Source organism: Paramisgurnus dabryanus, chromosome 13 (genome assembly GCF_030506205.2).
Source record: "Paramisgurnus dabryanus chromosome 13, PD_genome_1.1, whole genome shotgun sequence".
In the NCBI taxonomy this organism is placed as follows: Eukaryota; Metazoa; Chordata; class Actinopteri; order Cypriniformes; family Cobitidae; genus Paramisgurnus; species Paramisgurnus dabryanus.
In genome coordinates this window covers 27530826-27555085 of record NC_133349.1, presented here as the reverse complement: position 1 = coordinate 27555085, position 24260 = coordinate 27530826, and the positions used below count along the sequence as shown (strand labels likewise).

The 24260-nt window shown below is 36.3% G+C and overlaps 3 protein-coding genes across 10 annotated transcripts in view; 1 reads left to right on the top strand and 2 right to left on the bottom strand.

The window, feature by feature from the left end:
- tmem65 (transmembrane protein 65) overlaps nucleotides 1-4483 on the bottom strand; it is a 58623-nt gene extending 54140 nt beyond the window's left edge. Inside the window, exons 1-3 of one of the 2 annotated variants that reach the window (XM_065246307.2) lie at nucleotides 4077-4483; nucleotides 3690-3959; nucleotides 3040-3078 (exon numbers count right to left, since the gene is read on the bottom strand). In XM_065246307.2, coding sequence (XP_065102379.1) covers nucleotides 3040-3078; nucleotides 3690-3924 — 274 coding nt within the window. In that variant the 5' untranslated portion in view covers nucleotides 3925-3959; nucleotides 4077-4483. The remainder of the gene's footprint in view (nucleotides 1-3039; nucleotides 3079-3689; nucleotides 3960-4076) is intronic. The other variant, XM_065246308.2, reaches the window with a different exon arrangement.
- A 785-nt stretch (nucleotides 4484-5268) lies between these two features.
- On the top strand, nucleotides 5269-10078 carry ndufb9 (NADH:ubiquinone oxidoreductase subunit B9). Its single transcript, XM_065246306.2, has 4 exons — nucleotides 5269-5425; nucleotides 7056-7248; nucleotides 7340-7453; nucleotides 9850-10078. Exons 1-4 carry the CDS (start codon nucleotides 5337-5339, stop codon nucleotides 9979-9981), a joined length of 528 nt encoding a protein of 175 aa, XP_065102378.1. The 5' UTR covers nucleotides 5269-5336; the 3' UTR covers nucleotides 9982-10078.
- Nucleotides 10079-10685: 607 nt separating this feature from the next.
- Nucleotides 10686-24260, bottom strand: part of LOC135728164 (protein MTSS 1-like) — a 73133-nt gene continuing 59558 nt past the window's right edge. Inside the window, exons 10-15 of one of the 7 annotated variants that reach the window (XM_065246301.2) lie at nucleotides 21011-21221; nucleotides 17310-17420; nucleotides 16628-16864; nucleotides 14156-14341; nucleotides 13760-13919; nucleotides 10686-12975 (exon numbers count right to left, since the gene is read on the bottom strand). In XM_065246301.2, the coding sequence (XP_065102373.2) occupies nucleotides 12365-12975; nucleotides 13760-13919; nucleotides 14156-14341; nucleotides 16628-16864; nucleotides 17310-17420; nucleotides 21011-21221 (1516 nt within the window). In that variant the 3' untranslated portion in view covers nucleotides 10686-12364. Of the gene's footprint in view, nucleotides 12976-13726; nucleotides 13920-14155; nucleotides 14342-16627; nucleotides 16865-17309; nucleotides 17421-21010; nucleotides 21222-24260 lie in introns of all 7 variants that reach the window. The other 6 variants (XM_065246295.2, XM_065246302.2, XM_065246292.2 and 3 more) reach the window with 6 other exon arrangements.

The following is a 24260-nucleotide window of genomic DNA, read 5'->3' as shown; positions in this document are numbered from 1 at the left end:
ATGGGAGGGGCGCGGTTGACATTCATTTTCGGTTTACATTTTCGGTTGGATTTTTTATTTCGGTTTCGGCCGAAATTTTCGGCGACCGAAATTTCGGTGCACCCCTAGTTACGTGCATGTTTGACGATCTGTTGGAATTGAGTCACTTCAAAGATGCAGTGTAAATGCAGCCTTAGGACATACACACCAAACACAAGTTCAATGATTTGCGCAAGTAGATTACATACAAAGTCAATGCAAAGATGCGATCAGACGCGTCCTCGCATGGGCCGATGCATACGACGCGAAAGTCAAAAACAATACTATAGGAAAAATTTATGTTCAACTTTTTTCTTTCTTTTTTGTTTAATTGACATTGAGACAGACAGCTTTAAGTAATGCAAGGATCAAATATAAATCTTATATAACTCTTTTAACATCAATCCGGTCCTGAACTTTATCTCTCTTAATAACTATTTTAACATCAAGCAAGTCCTGCACTTTATTTTCTTATTCCTGCATGTTTTAAAACCATAATGCAGAAGAAACCCTTATGGATGGACGCACATCTTTCTATTAGATTAAGCATTTAGGACAGTAGGTACACCTCTCAGATTATGATCATTTTAGATGTTTAATGACTATTCAGAGCATTGAGATCACTAGACGAGGGCTTAATGTACTTTTTTTTTTAAACCTCAATTTCGACATTAATACTTTCTTTCTCCTGCAGCTCAAAATTAGATTGCACATTTTGACTGATTTTGAAAACAGGGGTCACATTTTTTTTTGAGATGGTGCTCCAGAACAGTCCAGGATTAAGTTGATTACATAATGCTGGTAAATAATGAATTTCACCTTCTAAAGTTTGAACTTACAACAACCTTCACTTCTAGGCCAGATCTTTACCACTAACTCACACCATTGCGGATGAATTCAGTTTAGGTTGAATACCACACACCACTGATACTGCTAAGGGACATTAAATCAGTACAGACAAGATTCATCTTATTGACAAATTAGAGCTGATAAAGAGAAAAGAGGTTGCTACAGTAACTTGAAAAATGTGAACAGCATGCCGAGCGTGCAGCTGTAACTACAACCCAATGACCAACTGCTTTCCATCAACCAAATGCAGATAAAACAAAAAATGGGTAATAATCACTGATCTATATAAATGACTGGATTGCGCATCCCGTCACACTTGTGAAGCCACCGCGCCGCCATGTTGGTATACCCAAACATTCTATTAAATCAATGAACGTTATCAGATTTTAATGATAAAACATCACTTTACTCGTATTCGTTTTTATATGTGAAGTTACCCTGTACATTATTACAACACAAACGTCCTAAGCATGTAAATAGTTATTTACTGAAAGTTGTACATTTTGCGTTTTAATCAGTTATTATACATTCATCTTTATTACAGTATCAGATCAGCAGACAGACCACAGCATATTTAGTATTAATGACGATAAACGTGCTCATTCTGAAATCTATATAAATAATCATGCTTTGTACCGTATGTGCATGCAATAACTTGCTAGTTTTGTAATTATGTTGTAAACTTACAAGTTACCTAAACTTATTTAGAGAAATAACGCTGACCATCACAGTGTAGCTGAATGTCAAAAAAAACTTTATTTATACCCGTGTCATTAACAAATGCAACAGACACACTCACCTTAACGTTTTTTATAAATCCATTATCCTGCCCGATTAAAACATAAACATTGCAAATAACACCAGAATTAACAAATAATTAACGTACACATATCCTAAAAATTAACCTTGTGTAGCTGATACGCTGTAAAGGGGGTAAATTTTTATCATGATTTTGAATGGAAGTTAATGACGCCCTCTGCCAGTTGGGTATACCAAGATGGCGGCTCGAACTCTGCACTGGCTTCACCTCACGCAGTTACGTCAAGCGTTCTATGCGCAATCCAGTCATTTATATAGATCAGTGGTAATAATAGATGGACTTTATGTATTCTGATATATGTTAGATAATTATAATAATGCACTTTATATTGAATTTTTGTCATGTTATTCCCAACCTATATAATTTATTTTCATTCAAGAAAAAGCTTTTAAAATGTCTCCTCATGTGTTTCACTGAAAAATACTGATGACAGACATTTCAGTATAGTGTAAATATCTATTAAACATTTTTTTATTTTCACCTGGGGTTTATTTAATCAACACCAGATGGTTAGGGATGCTTAACAATTAATTGCGATTAATCATTAGCAGAATAAAAGTTTTTGTTTACATCATATATGTGTGTGAACTGTGTATAATAACTTTGTATAAATAAATGTACACACATGCATGTATGTTTTAGAAATGTTTACATGTGTATATACATTTGTATATTTATGTATAATTTATATTATATATAAATATAAATACTTAGTATACATATTTTTTTCTTAAAATTATAAATGAATGTGTTCATATTTATATATACATATTTATTGTACACAGTTTACACACATATGTGATGTAAACAAAAACTTTTATTCTTCTAACGATTAATCGCGATTAATTGTTTAGCATCCCTAAAACTCACTAGTTGTAATAAAAATCACACGTTTACAGGCTCTGCTCAGTTTGCACACTATAAAATGCACTTCAGACATTGATCCAAGCAATCTGATCCGATATAAAGCGCATGCTTTTTTCTAACACAAGTGTCATCATTTCAGATAATGTATCGTGCATTCTAAAAAGCTCTCATGCGTTTTGACGACATCATTGCTTCTTACAAAGCACAAGGATAGAAAAACTATTCTGCCCCGATCATAGCCTCACATGTGAAATGTTTTTGACATGCAGCTCAGTGATTCTGAGGTAAAAAACGACATGATATTCATGCAATTCATTCAGCAAATTCAGTATTCAAATCTGTCCTGAGTCTCCATAAGAACACGCTGGCATCTGTTAGTGATACAATGATCTGTCTGCTTTAAAACACACACGACATTACTGGACAGACATGCCTCCTCTTAAAGACACCTGAAGCGGCAGGCAGCAAACATCAGCCACACAGACCTTCATCTGCCGATGAGCTTTGTGGAGGGGGAGCTCGGACTGAGGAGAGGAAATACTCTTTACCCAAACATCGATGCATATCGAACACAGGTGGAATAAGAAAATGTTTCTATTTGGCACATATTTCAAAGACCCTAACAGTACCTGATCTTTCAGAAATAAAATTTTAAATTATAAAAGAAACACTTAGTGTAAAGGTCATGGCATATATAAAAAGCACACAATTTTATCTTGTGATTCCTAAAGCTGGATAGGTCATGGGGTGCCATGTGTGCCTAGAAGAACCAGACTCAAAGGAGTTTTTATGCAAGGTTGCATTTATCTTTGTAAGTAGTAACGTTACATAATAAAAATCTGAGCACAACTTCTTGCTTTGACAAAACAATTTTCACATTATTCTGCTTTTCTATTCTATTTTTCTATTCTGCCTTTATTTTATTGTATTCTATTGTTATAATTTGTCTTTATATGTATATTCTTTATTCTATAAATATTTCTTATTTCTTATGTTTCATCGTTCTGCTCTATTCTTTCCTACTATATTCTATTCTATTCCTATAGTTTGACCCTTAGGCTGACATTATGTCCTTAATAGATGGACTATATATCTTTATTATCAGGTTATAATGGTGTACTATGTGTCTCTTTACCTTGAGCTATGGCCATAGACTCAAACCTGTGCAGTTCTCGGAGCAGGCACGTGCGCTCAGTGGGATGCAGGCTGTAGATGAATTCGCGAGCGCCCTGCGCAGAGTTCAGCGGCTCCATCGGCTCCTTGTGGGGATGTGTGCCCAGACCGCAGCCGTGAACCCGCGGAACGGCAACACTGACGCGCCGCAGCAGAGCGCTGCTCGGCCGCAAGGCGCTTCGCAAACACGGCAGCATTGTTAAGAAGAGGGCTAAGGGGTTTGTCGGTCAACCTTGAAGGGAAAGTTAAGGGTGTCAATGATTGAATACATAACAGTGAGTGTACAAACAGTATACAGACGAGCATGACTCACAATACAAAGTTGTCAATAAAAGTGATATCCACTTACCTCGACGAGATTTTTGGCGTGTCCCGTCAACAGAAAAGAATGTTAAATATTCGTCTGCATTGAATTAAAACCGAAAGCACAATTTAGGCGAGGGCAGGTTTTCATATGTCCATTATTCGCATACTCCACCCGGGTCAGGTTAAAAATGAAAGAAACTAACATTTCTCATGTCATGTACAATGGGGTGTAAACTGACTTCTCCCTGCTGCTCTGCCCTCGTGATGTCCGTCCTCGCCAGCTATTATTTTCCGCCCGGATGAAAGCCACGGCATACGAGTAGTGATGACGATATTCCTCTCCTTCCTACAGTATAGCACAATCGTCATTCATGTTCACTCTCCTCGCAAACTCAGTCAGCGCTGCCCTTAATGGACTATTTTCATTGTCATATTAAAAAACAACGAAGCTACGCCTCCTGACGCGTCATCACTCTGGGAACTGTAGTTTTGAAAAAAAGCGTTGTCGCTGAAGGGGCGGAGTCACGTCAGCCAACAGAACTACATTTCCGGGGTATTGTTTTACGTCAGTGAGTTTGAGCGACCAGTGTTTTTGTGATGGGTCACAAGGTTGTTTTAGCAAACGTGGTAGTTGCATGTGTTTAATACGAGTTTAATATTTAATTTGCAGTTAAATACAGTTTACAATATGTAATATGTTAATGGCATTTGCATTTGTTTAATGAACTGGCTAGGCCTCAGACAATGTTCAAATAAAAATGTAGTAAAATTGTGCCACCTTGTGTTCATCTCTTCGGTTTTCACTGACTGGTTGATGTATAAAAATATTGAAATCTTTACACAGTACATTACATGTATACCAGGTCAGGACATAATAAAATTCATGTTTGATCTTGCCCTAAATATACTATTGCAATTATTTTGCTTTGGGATGCACACTTGTAATGTTTTTGTAAGGTATGTTTGTAAAAGCTACTTAAATTTAGACCCAGCCCTTGCTTAAACCATTATGTCACATCTACTATAGCAGAGCTATAGCAACCTCATATTGTTGCGTTAAATCTGTTACATAACAGAAGCAGAGCAAGCAGATACATAAACACAAAGCTAAAAGTGTCCTTCATGAACAATAAATTATACATGAAATGATTACAAACATTTGAGTTTATAGCACATTAAATATGTTTATACATAATTAATGTAAACGGGACTGAAGTTTCTCCAGGCCTGCAGGTGGCAGCACTGACTCCAACTCTCTTATGTTCATCTGTGAGATTCCTGTGAAGGTGACACAGTGGGAAAGATGGCGACGGCCTACCTGACCCATCAACAAAAAGTCCTTCGACTTTACAAAAAATCACTGAGACATCTTGAGTCATGGTGTATTTTCAGGTAAAATGACATATTGAATAACTCAGCTGCAATTTTCTTAACTATATCATAGCTTAGAGACGGATCGGAACAGACACAGCCGGCCCGGGAGTTAGCGGACTGCAGCGATCGTGCTAACTGCTTGTTTTGCTCGATTGAAATGAATGCACTTTCTTTTTTGACAAGTTTCGGCTTATTTATATCTTTATTATTTGCTTTCATCTGAAAAAAGGTGATGCATTTATTAGGGCTAAATCGGTTTTGTTCAGATATGTATATATTTACAAATAATGCAACCGTGATATAGTTTCTTGTATGAGAATGATGTCATAACTTCATTTGCGTTACATTTTGTCACATTAACCTTACTTACATTTCGTTAAAAAAAACTTTTGCCCACACAAAATATAATCTGGTTTCCAAATTAGTAATGTAAGGTCAAGTCTAAAGTCAGACGTTCGGTGCCTTTCACCAATTTACCAAGTTGCTGAAGTTTAACTTAACGTTACTTGTCTGTTTGTGTCTCAGAAACCTTGAATTTCTTTAAATACATATTGAAAACTAACCCATTATTTTCATCTGTCTGCAGGTAACTAATATAAAGTAGATTGGTCACCTGTATGAAAATATACTGCGCTATATAATGAATACATAATGTTGTATCCATACTAAGTACTGGCAACTATGAACTATTTAGTATATATATATATATATATTACATGAGCATAGATTATTATAGTATTATATAGTAACATAATACCAGAAGTGAGCCAAAAACTTTACTCAAGTAAAAGTACAAGTGACTAAAGAAATAATTCCTCAAGTAGAAGTAAAAGTCGTGTTTTTAACATTTACTAACCAGTAGAAGTAAAAAGTATTCAATGAAAATAATACTAAAGTAGCGAGTGGAATATACGCACACGCTCAAAGGAATTTTGCCCGTATTGTCCCAATACTTAAGGAGGGCACTTACATGTGTAAAATTTGTATGTGTAAAAATGTAACGTACTGTTGATGTGTACAGGTTTTTTGGAATATCAGACAATATTAAAATAATCCGACAAGAGTTTTGCATTCACTATGCATATTAAAGTTACATTTACACTTACATCTGAACATACCGTACAACAACTTGTTATTTGTTTTTAGTAAATAGATATGGTAGATTTATATTCCCATCATCCAACACTATGTTCTGCGTGTTTCTTGATATGAGTGAAAAACGGCATCAGACAATTAAGTTTTTACAGCGAACTGAACAATTAATATAAACAGTTAGCCCGTTTGTTTGGTAAAGAATCGACTCATTTATTTGCAATACTCTGTAAGGAATCGACTCAAGTGAGTCATTAATTTGCAAATGCCCCAGAAACACGAGACGCCAATTTTTAATAATACACACATTTTGTAATGAATTAATATACAGAATGGAATGATGCACAGTATAACAAAGTAAAAATTTTCCATTAGAATAATACTCGAGTACCCATTTTAAATGTACTCTTAAGTACTCTTATTTCTACCCACCTCTGCATAATATCCTAGTTTATTGTTTAGTAATCATAGTTGCATTCTTTTGACTGTGGTTGTGAATGCTTTTAAATGTGAAATGGCTCATTTCTTACCTGTTGTATTTTCTCTCCTGTATCAGGGATAAATTTCGTTTCTATGCTTGTTTGATGCGAGCACGCTTTGATGAGAACAAACATGAGAAGGATATGGTGAAAGCCACCCTAATGTTGAAGGCAGGTGAAGAAGAGTTCTGGGCCAATCAACACCCACAGCCCTACCTGTTCCCTGATTCACCTGGAGGAACATCCTACGAAAGATATGAGTGCTATAAAGTGAGTGGAAGAGTGCTGTATGTTGATTGGTGAAGGTACATATACATCAGTATCCAGTTTTATATCTCCATACTTATTTCTGCATCTCTAGGTTCCTGAATGGTGTCTGGATCACTGGCACCCCTCAGAGAAAGCCTTGTATCCTGATTACTTTGCTAAGAGAGAGCAGTGGAAGAAGCTGAGGGCTCAGAGCTGGGATAGAGAGGTATGTGTGCTCATAACAAACTGACAGATGAGACGCTTCCTTATCTGAACAAGCAATGAAGCACAACATCATAAATATATGGATGCGGGCCCCAATCCACCCAGGCCCATATGCACAATCATACCCTGCGTAACAAGATGCTACGGCAGTGCGATGACACACATAGCGGGCAATATGTGGTTTGGGCAAATGCCATGCACGCGCAATATTGGCCTCAATTACATCTTTCGAGTGGAAAAATCCACATGACGTGTTGTCGCAGATCCTGTTAACTGCATTTGCCCATATAGTCTTTGCTGGTAAATAACTGGTAAAGTCAACCTGGTAAATTTATGTGTGAAAGAGGCTATAAAGGAATATTCCATTTTCTTGAAGGAAAAATCCAGATAATTTACTCACCACCATGTCATCCAAAATGTTGATGTCTTTCTTTGTTCAGTCGAGAAGAAATTATGTTTTTTGAGGAAAACATTGCAGGATTTTTCTCATTTTAATGGACTTTAATAGAGCCCAACATTTAATACTTAACTCAACACTTAACAGTTTTTTTCAACGGAGTTTCAAAGGTCTATTAACGATCCCAAACGAGGCATAAGGGTCTTATCTAGCAATACGATTGTCATTTTTGACAAGAAAAATAACAAATATACACTTTTAAACCACAACTTTTCGTCTAGATCCGGTCCAGCGCGACCTCGCGTAAATGCGTAGTGACGTAGGGAGGTCACGTGTTACATATATAAAACGCACATTTGCGGACCATTGTAAACAATAAACTGACACAAAGACATTCATTAGTATCAGTTGACATACAACAACGTAGGAACGGTCCTCTTTCAACACACTTATAAAAGTGTTAAAGTCTGTTAAAGTCCATTAAAGTGAGAAAAATCCTGCAATGTTTTCCTCAAAAAACATAATTTCTTCTTCACTGAATAAAGAAAGACATCAACATTTTGGATGACATGGTGGTGAGTAAATTATCTGGATTTTTCTTTTAAGAAAATTGAATATTCCTTTAAGATTTATGCCGATGATAACTGATATTTTCTGTGCTAGGAAAAATTTGCAATAGCTTTTGCAGGTGGTCACAGCTGAAATAAGTAAAAAAGTGGTTATAAAAAAATGGAAATTGCAAAACTAATATTCACGTTAAAATAATGATTAATAAAGTATGCTATATGTAAGATACATTGATTCTTAAAACCGGACAGGAACAAAGTAGCCATGTGCGCTTTTGTACATTTGTATTACGGACAAATCCGCAGAAAACAGTGCTTTATCAGGAATTATACTAAGATGAAAAGAAAATGCAATTATGACTATTCTCAAGGTAGTTCCTTTCAAAGGTGCACTCGTATAAACACAAATCAGCAGAAATTAAAAACAAAATCGGCTCTGATTAATGGGCGGTCAATCTGTGTATTCCTAGGGGAAAGCAAGGCATGTATTGAATGAGAAAGCACTTTATATTTTGTATAGTTCACTTGTGTTGCCATATTTAAATGACTGCGTTTAATTATGGGGTAACACCTACAAAACCATCAAGTACAATACAAAAAAGAGCAATTATGATTTTAAATAAAAACACTTTAAAGTTTAATGATCTGGTAGATTTTAAGATGGCACAAATAATCTATAAAGCAAGGGGTGAGTGAGAGTTTTGTTTCTGCTGTTCCAACAGATTTTTTTTAAAATTATATAAAGTTGGATGTACATTGGAGTGGTATTTTTTTATTAAAATTGATATGTCTGGTTTATTTTGTCTGAGTGTGATTTGGTAAATACTGTGGGTAGAATATGATAAAGCCTATTGCTTCTACCTGTCCCTTTTGAGCGGGTCGAGTGTGATGTTAAAAAAATGTAGTTGTTTCGTTTATTTTTATTTTGTTTTTTCATCCTTTGTTTTCTTTTCTTTTAATAGTTAAAGTCAAGTCAAATCAAATTAACCCAAAAAAAAAGCTGATGCATACAATACTTGCATGATATCCAAAATATTTTCTGACTTGGTTAAGTCATATATGCACCAATCCCAAATCTATAGTGATATTGACATTTTTAGTCAGAAACTTTTGTAATTTGCCATTTTCACAATTACCTAATACTGTGAGTAGTGTTTCTATTACTGTCTGCATAATGTAGATTATGCACTGGTGATTCATAATCTACAATGAATACTGCATTTGGACAGGACAACATTTAATTTGCCAACACTTGCACAATACGTTTAAATGTTTCATGCTGTGCGCCCACATCTTTTTGTGTGTGTTATAAATTATGAACATCTCAGAGCTTTAAGTCATATTAGTCAGTAAAGTAGGAGAGTAAGTTCATGTTAATTTGATTGGTACCTAAGTGAATCACTAAGTAGTCACATTACTTGTTTTTTTCTGTAGGTCCAGCAACTGCAGGCTGAAACCCCTGCTGATGGCCCAAAATCTGAGGCTCTGCCACCTGCCCGTAATGAGGGAGATCTCCCACCCCTGTGGTGGCAGTTTGTCACTCGCCCCAGAGAGCGGCCCATGTAAGGCCACACATGTCAGACCTCTGAGACGTCTGACAGATGTACACTTGAGTTCTATGAGTTCAGCCCTTATAAATATAATAAAATATTATGTACATTAACATTTTTGTGGGGGTTTTTTGTATTCTATTGGCAGCAATGTAAAGCGTGTATTATTTGTATACTTAAAGGCGGGGTGCATGATTTTTGAAAAACACTTAACACACTTGTAGCCAATCAGCAGTAAGGGGCATGTGTTTCACGGACATCGTTGCCTGTGTTGCACATGTGTGGGGCGGGTCTATCAACAGAAGGTCCAGATTCTATTCGAGTAGGGGTGTGTTTGTTTGGGTGATTGGCTTTCAGAGATCACGCACCCCGCCTTTAAGTCTAAAGAGTAAAATCTACTTGAATATCTCAAATTATAATTAAACAACATGTTGAAATTGTGCAAATCACCTTTATTTGAGGTGGTTTCAGTTACTTCACATGAGCACAGGTTGTCCCCCAGACAATCGTAAGTCTTTATCGATTAATGATTGGTTCCTTTAAATGAAAGGCGGGCTTCCATCGCCAGAGAAGCCATATTGAGCATTGCATTGCCCCCTATTAACAGTAATAGGAGTGCTCAATTTTGTCACATCCAATATATTTGATGGTCCTGTACTCATCTTATTGTCATTATTGTCACCCTTCCGGTTCTTATAAAAGCAGGTTAAAAAGACCTCAGATCTTTCAATATATTTTATGTGTGTATGAGTAGTTATACAAGAAAAAAAAACACAAGAAACATACAGGAAATGATTTTATAGCTTTTTAAACCGCACATAACTGAGATCAACTCTCAATACAAACTATTCTAAATAAACTTATACTAAACTTTCAGCCTTTACAATAAGAAAGCAATTTTTGGCTAGCACAGAATCAACTTACACAGTATTTGGTAGCTTTATTACCTAATGCTTTGAAATTAAATAGTTTGATATTTTACTGAAATACAGGCTGGTTAGAACTAAAACATTTTCGTATAGAGCGAGAGTACATACAAGATTATAGCATCATATGCAGGTAAGCATCCGCCAATTTGTGACAAATTTCACAATTTTACACATTTGTACCGTGACGACATTACTAAGCTGGTCCACTGGGAAAAAATAATCCTGTCGGTTTCTATTTGTTTCACGCAGTAGGATTAAATCTTTGTAATTAGATACTCTACATTAATATTTATATATATATATATAAGAAACAGACACAAAAAATGTTTGTGCTTTCCCTAAATATCTTGTGTCTACAGACTGTACATATGACCACTGGGTTATGAATTAAAAAATGTACATAATGGAAACAAAATACCAACAATGAATGAATGAATGTCACAGTAAATCAGATTTTTACAGTTTCACACACAACACTGGTTTGCACAAAGCTTCAAGCCGAAGGAACAGAAACCAGTTGGTTTGTGCTGGTCGGGAAAAGTTAAATGACATTTAAACACAGAATGGATTGAGTGCCAAACACATGAAATGATTAAGGACGCAGTCGAACCCTTTACAAAAGCCGTCCGGCCTCTCTGATGTCTTTGCACCAGGACTTACAGTTAACCTATGCTAAATTTTAACATGACAGATGCTAAATATATGGTACATGCTTCATGGTTAGCTGTATAAGACTATATCCAGGGAAGCACATCAGATTTATCATTCGCAAATCTTCCGAATTTAAGCATGTACATTAATACTGTGCCATGCACAAATTATTTAACTGGAAATACACGTTTAGGCATCGCACCAATTGTCACTATAGACTTAGCACTGATAGCATTAGCATTCAGTTGCACTAAACAGACTTCACAGGGAAATAAAGTGTGTGTATGTGTGCTGACTTTAACATAATATACAAAATAATCTTGTTTGGTACAGAATTAAAGCAGAGAGTGCTAAATAAATTAAATCTGCAGGTTTTTTCTTACCTCTGTCAATATTTACATTTTGATACAAATAGATAAAAGTACTTTACTCGGCTAATGCTTAAGATATATATATATATATATATTTTAGCGGGGAATTAATCATTGAAACTATAATAATAATAATAACAACATAATGACAGTGTTAAAACTAATAAGAGCCGATAATTATCTAAAGATATTGTTTACAATGAGTTAATCCTAAATTAACTCATGTTGGCCGCATGCTTGCATTATACATTTGAAGCATATAAACATAAAAGCGCCAGAAGGTCAGAACATAAACATAAAACTCTGTCTTGGGACATCAGGCCACATTCAAGAAGTCTGGTGTTAAATCTGATCACAACTCACAGCTTGTGTTCTTCACCGCTTGTTTCTGAAGTGTACCCTTTATAAAGTCTTTGTACAATATTAACACACATGACTTCCTGATCTATCACGCAATTCGTGGCGCAGAGCGGTCGTTGGTCATGGTCTTCTTTAGCCTGACCCCTCTGCGGATCGCCAGAAGCATAGTGTCGCTCTGCGGGTCCGCAAAATCCCAGTCCTCTGGGTCGTCTTCAGGTCCACCGGGTGAACCTTGTGGTCCAGGTGGCAAAGCAGGGTTAATGGAGGCCTGGCCACTCCACGATGCCCCATGGAGGATTCCCACCCGCTCCCCGTTTTCTCCCAGGTTAGGCGAGTCGGGGCTGGCTTGCTCCTCTCCTTCTTCACTGCTGCCCCCTAGTGAGCTGGAAAAGCCAGGCACCGTGGGCGTCTTTACTGGGATGACGGGGGTTTTGATGGGGATAGGGCCAGTGCCCATGGTGGCTCTACGGATGGAGGGTTTGGTGGAGGGCGTACGACGGATCGTAGCCACACCGGGCGTGACGATCACAGGGCCGGGAGTGGAGGGAAGACCGGCCGTGGAAGCCGGACGCTTGGCTTGAAACATCTTGCGGTAGGACTGGCTGATGTCACTGTTGCGCGGGATAGTCGATGACTTGTCGAAATCCTGCTGATCCCCCTCTGGTTCTCCACTTACAGAAAAGTAATCGTAGTCGGACACTAAAAAAAGAGAAAAATGATGTATATAGGTAAATATATTAGGTGACATGGGTGATTATATAATTGCAGGTACGAAAGTGCTTTATAACCCCTTAACTGTTGCAGTCGCGTGAGCGAGACACTTGAGTTTACTTTAATATTTTGCATGTTATAATCACGAAAAAACTATATATCGTTGGAAAAGTCTATGAATACTGTTTTTTTTAAAATTTCAAAACATTTTAGCAGTAATAGTAATGCAGTGACAGTCATTTATTAATTTGTGACAGGAGTATGCTGCAAACCGTTGACACCTAGTGGTGGTTGTTGGTAAAACCTCAGTTTTTGTGATAATTTTATCTAAAAAATATATACTTTATTGCATTATTTGTATTTATTACAATAAATGTAAACTGCTATAACAATTTTTATACAATAATTTCACCTCCAGATACTTCCGAGACAAACTTTGAAGTGTCTTTTTTAAAATAAGACCAAGATTTATATTAATTTGAACGGGTACATCACCTTTTTATCACCCCCCACACTCAAAAAGGGCTGCCCCAGTTAAGGGATTTTTAAAGGTTTTATATTTTTTATTATTTTAATAATTTCGTTCTCATATTCATGGATCGCAAGATGTAATAGACCATAACATGTACTATTTCCTGTAAAAAGTCTTATATAGCATAAAATTATGATTTAGTTGTGGTTTTCCAAGTTTAGAGGACAGCTTTCACACAATTCATTCAAATTTTATGGTCGTTTGAACCTGTTTGCAGCAAAACCTCTTCACAACAAACACCTTGGGAGGGAATGGTGTCCTCTGAACAGCAGGGTGTTGTTGTCTGAGTGCTGTAGCCACTGGAACACTGTAAAGAGTCACGACTGGAGCGTTGAGTGTCCAGATGAAGACCTCGGGTCAGTGCCAGGGTCAACTCCTCATGGACCTCCATATCATCCACCTATACAAACACAAGCACCAAACAGGAGAAAACTATAAACACAAGTGTAGTAATGAGTCAGGGCAGTTAAATATCTGGGCTTGTGACCCCATCAATTAAATTTCATCGTCACTTGATGTGAACTTGCAGCCTTGTGGCCTTAAGCTGCATGCATTCATGCAAAGCCTCAAAAGAAACATTTAAAATGAAATGATAGCAAATAAACAGATGTAAAAACATCAGTATATGTGACTTACCTTTGGTACAACAGTCATGCTTCTGGCCCCCTGAGCATCCTCAGGAGGAGAATTGGCCATGATTGGTTGAGAAGAAGGGGCCGTGCCATTTGAAGTGCCATTTGCGTCCACTACTTCCTTTGGTTCCTTTTTTCTCCTCAGTGTGTTCACCATGGGCTGATCGTAAGGACCAGGTTTAGCCCAGTCCTGGAACCAGAAAAAGAAGACTCAACAACTGTATCTCATTGGAGCTTTGTGCAGCATGTTATTCCCAACACCGGCCACTTGGTGGAAGTAGGGGATCAATTTAAATCTGGACCACAAAACCAGTCATAATAGGGTCCTTTTTTGAAATTGAGATGTATACATAATCTAAAAGCTGAATAAATAAGCTTTTCTTTTTAATTCTGAGGGTGCAAATCTATTAAAATATTGAGAAAATCGCCATCAGATTAAGTTGTGCAAATGAAGTCTTTATCAACACATATTACTAATGATGCATACATTTTTGATATATTTATGGTAGAAAACATACAAAATATCTTAATGGAACATGATCTTTACGTAATATCCTAATGATCTTTGGCATAAAAAAGTAATAAGTTTGATCCATACAATGTTTTGTTGGCTATTGCTACAAATATAGCAACCGTGCGACTGGTTTTGTGGTCTAGGGTCACATTTGGTCATCTGTTTAAATCTAATCTAATGTTTAAGCTCTCCGTAGTCCTTTTAAGGGCCGTTCACACCAAAAATGATAACTATAGCAATAACTATATTAGTGTCCACATCAACAGATGATAATGTTATGCTAAATTCAAGTCTTTTCAATTCAAATGGATTTTAATAAATGATTACAAATTTAATAGCACCGAAAGTGATCCCAACCATATCATATTCTGTCTTGTTATTGTTGTGGTGTGGAGAATGATAAAAAAAACTTTATCAAGTACAATGACTATATAGTTTTAGTTATAGCCCCTTGGTGTGGATGTCCCTTTAGAGAATACATTTTCTTTCTGTTACAAACTCATCCTAAAAAATTATAATAATGTCGTATTTATCCTAATGTTAAACCAAAATGATGTTTCTTCCATGAAACACAAAAGATGCTGGATGGGGCTGTCAAGCTTTAAAACTAGCAAAATTAGCACTATAGTCTACACCAGGGATTTTCAAACTGGGGTCCAGGAGGTTTTAGGGGTCCACAGAAATGTTCATAGGAAAAAGCGAAAGAAAAATAGTAAAATATATTTATTATTATTTTCACTTATTAGGGTTTGTAAGGCAGGATTTCTTGTTAAGCTGCTATAAAATAAGTTTTTGTCAAAGTTGCAGTAAAAATACATCTTAAGTGAAATTATACATACAGCATTACTCTAAAGGAGGCAGCACACCAGGCGAGTAGCGCCACGCCATGTATCTAAAAACTGAAAACTGACGACGGCTGTTTGCTGTGAAATCCACAGAGGGCCCCTCACATAGTTTGACATTAAATTACATCATATTTGCCCCAAATTGTTAACGATAAACATAGGTTGCTAATGCATATTTTGCATCTGGAAGTAGACTCTGACTAAGCTTGCGTTATTGAATGTGCACATCCGGTGTGCGATACCTGCGAGTTGTCCTACACACGATGTGCAACCCCCTTAAATGGATAATGTATAAATTTCTTTGTTTTGATGACCATAAAGGAAGATATTTGAGGAATGTTTGGAACCAAACCTTTGGGGCTCATGAATGGTTTGGTTACAAACATTCCTCAAATATCTTCCTTTATGGTCAATAAAACGAAGAAATTTATAGAGGTTTGTAACAACATGAGGGTGAGTAAATGATGACAGAATTTTCATTTTTGCGTGAACTATCACTTTAAGTGTTGCCAATTATATTCGTCATACATTCCTATATATTTATTTTGGTTTGGAGTCCCTCACAAAAGGGTCCTTGGCATCATAAAGTTTGAAAAGCCCTGTTTATAAAAGCTGTACTTCGAAATATAAATAGCTTGTAACAAACTAAAATGATATAAAGTTATGTTTTCAGTTAGGCTTATTTACATCAAATCTTGCTTTACATTATAGCTGTTAATTTTCATTTAGTTGTGTGCAGATTTAAACCAAAGTCATGAGATTGGATGCCATTCACTTTGTGTACAAGAAAATAATGTATGAATCATATGAATAACTTTCATGATACTTCAATGGTGCTTTTGGTCCTGACAGCTCCATTCACTTTCAAATAAACTATAAACTTCTGTGTTACCTGGAAGAAGTACTTACATGAGAGCAAGCAGATTTTTAAGTGCTTAGCTATAAAAAAAAAACTATTTTTTTGCTCTCTTTTTCTATCCATTAAAGGTTTAGTTTAAATATTAAAGCATTGAAATCCGAGAAATCTGGCAATGACACATACACATACTTCTTTTTTGTGATGAATAAACTGAAGAATAAAAAAATGGTGTGACAGTGAAGGATTGGATGGACAAACCTTCCAGCTGGGGACTTTGGAGGAAGGGATCATGCCTGAGGCCAGGGTGCAATAGTGGGGGTAATCGGACAGGAGGGCTGAGCCCGGGCGTGACCATGAACGCAGTGTGGAGGAAGAGGAGGATGAGGAAGAGGAAATGGAGGCGGCGTGGGGAAAAAAAGGGTACTGCCCTCCCATTCCCCCGCCGTTCAGGTACGACGACTCTCCCAGCGTGTAATGATCATAGCCGTTTGATAACTGAACACATGCAGGGGTTGGATGGGACATGGAGATAAAACACAAAAAAATGGATGAAATTAATGAACTTAAACAGGATAAAGAAAAACATCTGTGGATTGTGGTTCATAATCCCAAAATAACTGCAGATGCATGAAAAACATTCATGAAATAAATAGATGACACATGTGCAAAATCCACTAACACAACATTAGGCAGCAAATGCAAAATCCGGGGCTTTTGAAATCCGGTCCTGAGTTTAGCTCCAACCCTGCTTATATACACCTGCCTGCAAAACCAGGTTTACCTTGGGTTGGAGCTGAACTCGTGCTCCTAAATAAATATAATAAGGCACAGAATAATCAGATCTATTAACAGGAGTGTTGAGGAATAGGAAAATTGGTGGGAATATAGCGCCTGGGACTCGAATGTGTTTTGGGAGACACACGGGCCAATGGGGTTTCACCTTTTCTGAACAGGAAGCGGCGCCACCTGAGCCAATGGAAGTGGGAGAACTGCACTCGCTGATTGATTGACAGGTCTCAGAGGCATCCGAGGAGGCGGAGCTAGAGGTTGTCTAAGACACGCACGACAGATGGAGGACAGACACGTTCACACACACAGCACCAGAGAAGCACACAAACAGCAAAAGAAGGCACAAGTTCAACACATTTGGACACACAAAGAGAGAAAAAGAGAGAGAAGCACATAAAGCAGGAGGTTAGAGGCTGTAAAATAAATCAAAACAACATAAAAACCGCAGAGAAAGTTAGTTTGCCAAATCTACAGCACAAGAAACACCCACACCAGTTTCATTCAGCGAGAGTCAAACTGAGCCACAAACTTCGACTTATTCATGTTTGTCAGATTCTTGGCCCGGTAAAAACTGAAAAAACAAGCTGACAGCTGAACAGTTAGAGCACGCGAGGGGCGCAGAGCCGCTGCTTAACCACCAAAGTTATTTCCAATTGAGCAGGGGAGCCACGGATGCTGGAAGCTCTGAGACCACGCTGGGATTTAATTCAGGGGGTCAGTCCATTTCGGTCTGGGATGATGACATCACCAGCAAAACATCGCAAACCTCAAATCTCTCTTCGATGAATCCGGAGACAACTTTGCCAAGCGGAGTTGCGGTCAGCGCTTCGAATGTTTCAGAAAAGGGTGAATTTGAAGTCTTCCCACTGTTTTGAAACCATAGTTTCTTAAGGGAGTCATACTATGCTTCATTAAACACCTATATGATTGTGCCAAAAGAGTGCCAACATTTTCCATGTTATTGTGTGAATTTTAAGGCATTTGTTTTCGTGGGTTTTTTTTAACCTTTGCAAAATCTGCTATAGGATCATGGGTCACAATCAAATCAAGTCTGAGGACATTCATTTTTATTTTTCTTTATTTCGTGTTTAGGTTTTGAAAAAAGTGAAAGTGTGTAACTTCTGAAGCACCAGTGGCAGAGAACTGAATTGCAGTCTGTTTTTCTGTGTGGCCGAACTGGACCCAGACAAAACATTACTGGATCAACCAATAGCGTGCCTTTGTGCCACCCTGTCCTGTAATTATACAGGGTGTACTTTCAATTGACTAGTCCATCGGTTTTCTACTTATTTGCTTTCATATTTTAAAACAGACATCAAGTGTTGCCCCAATACAAATATACAAATTTTACAATACAAAATTAAATTTAGAAAACAGATTTTTGCTCTTAGCAGCAAAAAAAAAAAAAAGGGTTTCTTTCCAAGTAAACCTACAACTGCAGTCTTTTACAAGAAAAACCTCTTTACATATAGAAAAATAAAGCATTTATATTGTATAAAAAGACTTTGTATATTGTATTGTATTTATATTAGTGCACTGTAAAACAAAATTAAAACCACAAGTTTTGACCTGTGATAAGTTATCATAACTTAAAAATTTTAGTTAAACAAGAACATAAAAATATAATTTTTTTCCAAAAATGCTGCATTTTTTTTACAGTGTATGAATAACATACCGATTACAATCTTTTTTAATTAATTATTAACTTTTTATGAAAAAGTTATACTTTTTTATTTTAATTATTAACTAAATTATATGGATTATAGTTACACTGTAAAAATACTTTGCTGCCTTAAAAATTTTTTTTTAATCAATTCAGATTATAACAACTCACCTGTAGTTATAACAACATCTCTAGTCAATATAGATTATAGTAAATTGAAATTACTTGTAAATCCGAGTTAATTCAACGAAAAAATTGAAGGCAGCAAAGTATTTTTTACAGTGTAGTATCGCTAATCTTATTACAAATTTAATACACATTAGTAATTAAATAATTGCAGGTACATTTGGTGTCCAACCTCATTAATTTTTCTGCTTTTTCAAACTGTTATATTTTTATTATTTGGTCAATTATCATTGTCATGGATCCAAGATGTTACAGGCCATAATAGTATAATATTTTCTATAAAAAGTGTCTTATATAGCTAAAAAAATTTGAAATCATCTACAATTATATAAGCATCACCCATATGCCTGTTAAATAACACTATTAATATAACGGTCCAGTTACAATCCTACAGGCAATTGCTGTATTTTTACAGTTCCTATCTCTAATATACGCCTACACCTAATGTAAAATTAATTTTGCAATAATACCATGGGTAACACTTTACAATAAGGTTGTATTTGTTAACATTAATAAACGCATTAGCTAACACGAACTAACAATGAGCAATATAGTTTATCGGTATTTGAAGAGTTTGGTTCCAAAACACAATAAATCCATTTTGACTAATTTCGGTAAAAAGTTGTTTTCTATACCAAGAAAGTTACAAGATGAAAAACACAATTTTTTTGTTACAAACTTTCACATAGCATCTTTAGGTTTTAAAAACATAAAACATTCTGTGGAGAAGGAGGAGTGGCCTTTATCGCATTTTGAAACAAAAGGGAGAAAAGATGACAATAACACCGCGGATATTGGATTTTGCATAAAAATAAGAATTTACTTTTTAATACTGACCTGATATAATACTGATTTTGGCTGCAACACTTTTTTTTTTAAATGGCGTTTATCGAGTTTTGGAACCAAATTCTTTATTTATTAAGTAAGGAATATTGACGATAGCCCGTTAAATTATTTAAAAATAATGCACACCCAAGGTGGCATCTGACAGGTTAGTTGTGCGTTTACAGAATAATCATCAACGAACATTTCTCAACCAATCGGCATAAAGCATTCAACAGCCCCGTGGTATAATCTTTGTTAATGTTAGTAAATGTCAAAATAATTGTACATGTTAGTTCATTAACTAATGTTAACACGTACAACTTTTGATAACAAATATGTTTTAGTAAATGCTAAAATTAACATAAAAAAGTTGTACGTTGTTAGTTTATGTCAATTAATACAGTTAACAAATGTAAACAAATACAATCTTATTGTAAAGTGTTATACCATATATTTTATTATGCATTTCATGAATTTATGTTTTCATTATGTCTCTCTGTCTGTACTTACGTGTATTTACTGTAAAGATGCATTGCAAACAATGCAAAATTATAAAAACATCTACAGAAATAAGTTTAAAGTCAACAAAATGAAGTGCTTATATTTCTCAGCCAATAATAATATGTGAATAGTGTTATACTGTTGCAATGCTGACATTGCAAAATCATTACAATATTAAAGTTATAATTATTAATGTACCATTATATAATGGTGCATTTTAATTTTATTTTACCCATTATTTTTGAATGTGAAGGGAAAAATGACTATTTAGACTATTTACCTCATCCTTACAGTAGATTTCCGTAGCACATTAGCATAAACCTACATTGCATCACCTGTTCAGGTTGTTATTGACTAAGTGTAATTGGCTGCTGACTGACATGGGAATAAACCGCAGAGTTAGGGGCTCCTCACTATTTGACCGACACATAAGCAATAAGCTGACAATTTTATAGTGAACGTGCAGCCTTAAGCAATGAATCAAAACACATTCAGCCCCTTAAACGACAAGATGATGACACTTTGGATTTACTTTTACATTGAGGGAACAGCCAACAGGTGGGCGGAGAAGGCCACTACATTATCAGTCGTAAACATTCCTGTCATCCGGATTGACGCATACAAACAGCGCATTTGCTGACGATAATTACAGGTGTTACATCACTTTAAGCTCTTACCTGCGGGGCCGATTCGGAGGGCATCGGGGAGGGTGACTTGGACTGGAAGGCGTCTTGCGAGATGAAGCCCGAGTCGTGGGATGAGATGCTGGAGAGGCGCGCCGGGGCCTGCTGCGGCAGTGTCGAGCTGCGATAGCGATAGTGTGGGGAAGGGGAGTGAGAGTGCGACCCACTGGATCTGGAGTCACTACTGTTCACACTGTTCAGACTGCTGTTAGAGACAGATCCAAAGTGGAGGGGGCGGGGCACAGGCAGGGGGAGGGGACAAAACAGAGAAGGGGGAAGACCAGGATCCATTAACACTCCACACAAACCCAATGCAGCAGGCAAACATTAAACAAAATCCAAACCAAATTAGAAGTATGAACAGATCAAAATCATAGTCAACCGAATTGTTCCTTCCCCTTTGGACAATTTTAGGTAGTTAAACTTTTAGAGTAAAATTTTAGTTTTTATATTATGTTATATTTTCACAAAATGTTCTTGGATGATTTCAACGATTCACAAAACAATGATTTTAGCTGGGTTTTCACATACGTGGATATTCCCGGCATAACCAAATGCATAACCACTTCAGCGGGTCAGTAAGAGGTTGCACTATTTCAATTCGACCGGAGGGTTTGGACAAAACTAGAGAGATGTAAATCCAGAGCGGGCCGCTGATGCGATAGAAGATAATTACAAAGTGCCCTGATTGATATTTTTAGCCGCTTGCTCTAAAATCAGCACCCTCGGCCAACACTTCTCCTAAACTGTGTGAGTATCCAGCGAGTGGGGGGCGTATTGCCAAAAGGGAAGAGTACAACGGTGAAACACATCGACATGAGAGGTGACAAAGGGGCAGAAGCCGTGCCAGCAAGCACATTTCTCATGCTCAGAGTGAACTGTGGTCATTAAGATGCATGCATTTGTCACTTAAAGCTGTGCCATCCAGCAACTGTTGTTTAATTAAAATGAAACTTTAACGAACGGCCAGACACAAAGAGGCAAGATTTGATTGGTTCACAAGCTGGACACAGGTTTTGGTTTTCTTGCCAACAGGTCATAACTCATTTTAAATGAATGGCATTGGTTTCAGATCAGTTTCGAATTTGGCTTTAAGCTACTGAGGTTGGTACAAAAAGCAGCAATCTCATTTCCATTGGATAGTAACGGTGAAAAATCTTTATTTATTGTTTTATTATGGATAATGCAGACACATTACTGACTGATATGAGTTTGTTAACGGCCAATGCTTACACAAATAACTATAAAGTGGAGTAGCCAATGGCCTTTATAATACCAAAATGCCAATGTAAGTACACAGGTGAAGAGTGTTATTTCTGCATCACCGGCGTCATGATGTAAATAATATAGCAGAATTATGTAAATATATTAATATAATTTCCTGAATGCTCACTTATCTTCCTTTAGCAGAAAACATGTAGTCTGCATTTGAAACTGCATACTTCATACTAAAAGTATGTGACAAAAAAGTATTTAGAGTACTCATAAAAGAGTAGACGAAAGGGTGAATTGCCCTAAAGTGGGGCACATAAGGTCTTTGTATTAATTGTAGGTCTTCCAAAAATACATAAATGCCAGTGAAACTATGACATCACAAAAATAAAATAAATCACATGACCTCTCAAATGCAGACTTTTTCTGATTAGATCCTGAAGTGTGCATTCTAATGGACACTTTACTATCTCATGAGGCCATAGGAGAGGATTTGTGACTGGCTGCAACGCAACTGATGCTGTATGGTCACATGAATATCACAACACGGCGAATGTAGTGTGTCCAGATTTTATTCATACTACACACATTGCAGGTATATACTTACATACAGCGTGTTAAGTATTCACTTAATTAAAATAATAAGTATGCAATTTCTGACCTAGCTGTAATTATTGGAAACACACTTTTTAGGGAATCGCTTACTTACAGTTTCACATTATGCTTTAATATCTAAATCTCTATAAATGTATTTAATAAATAACAGAGGTGTGCATTATCCAGTAATAAATCCGTCATTAGACTTTGGAACAAACAAAAATGAGAGATAAAGCTTTTAGTTATCAAGCAGGTGGACACAATTATCCATAATCTTAAAACACTTGTCGGTTTACACACTATATAATGCTGCGTTATTTTCAACCCAGCATTGGGTCTGAAATGGACAAACGTTTAATTAATTTTGGTTAAATTAACCAAAAATGTTAGACAATGGTTAAAACAACCAAGCATTTTGGGTTGAATCCCAACAGGCTGGGTTCGTTCATTTTTGACCCACTGCTGTTTTTTTCAGTGTACTGACCTATCACACACAGATATGGGTCAAAAACTATGACCATAACATAGTTGTGTAAAATTCCTCTACACTATCAGCATATCACGCATATAAGCCAGGTCATTCTGGGAAATAATCATTCTGCGAACATATTTACAGCACACTAGGACAAACTCTTTGACCGCTATAGATAAACAAGCTTTTACATGCCATGCAGGCTGTAACATTCCAACAAACACAAACACACAGTACTGTAAACACATGCAAGACCTCGAATCATTAACTTTAACGCTAAAATTAAACTATCCTTTATAGCAGTCATCATTATGACGCTGTTTATATACGCCCATATGGCAAAAAAAATTGCCAAAAATATATTTTAAATATATGCTAGATACATTTTGTAGAAAGTAATGCTCAATTGAATATATTTTTGAATTTGGAAATATATTTAGTTTTAACCTTATATTTCAAATATAAATATATTAAATATTTAAATATATTAAATAGAAATCTATTTCAAGGGAAGCAAATACATTTCAAATTTAAAAAAAATGTATTCTTTGCCAAAAATATGAAAATATATTCAATTTTTTATCTTTTTAAATGTTTACATGTTCGTAACAAAGTTTTTCTTTCAATGTGATGTGAATATATTTCCTTGGATTAAAATATATGGAGGGCTAAATATATTTTTAATGGTTTAAAATGTATTTATTTTTAAAATATATATTGGTTAAAAATATATTTTTGTAAACATTCAAAAAATTTGTGCGGGTGAAGACAGCATTCACTCCCTCTCTTAAGGGGATCGCACACCAGCCGCGCAGCTCAGCGTCGGTCCGCGTCGCGTCTAGGACAACTCTGAGATTTTGTAAACTGGAAGTGCACATTAAATAGCGCGAGCTTCGTCAGATAGCGTCTACTTCAAAATGCAAAATATACTTTAGCAGCCAATGGTAATCGTTTATGATTTGG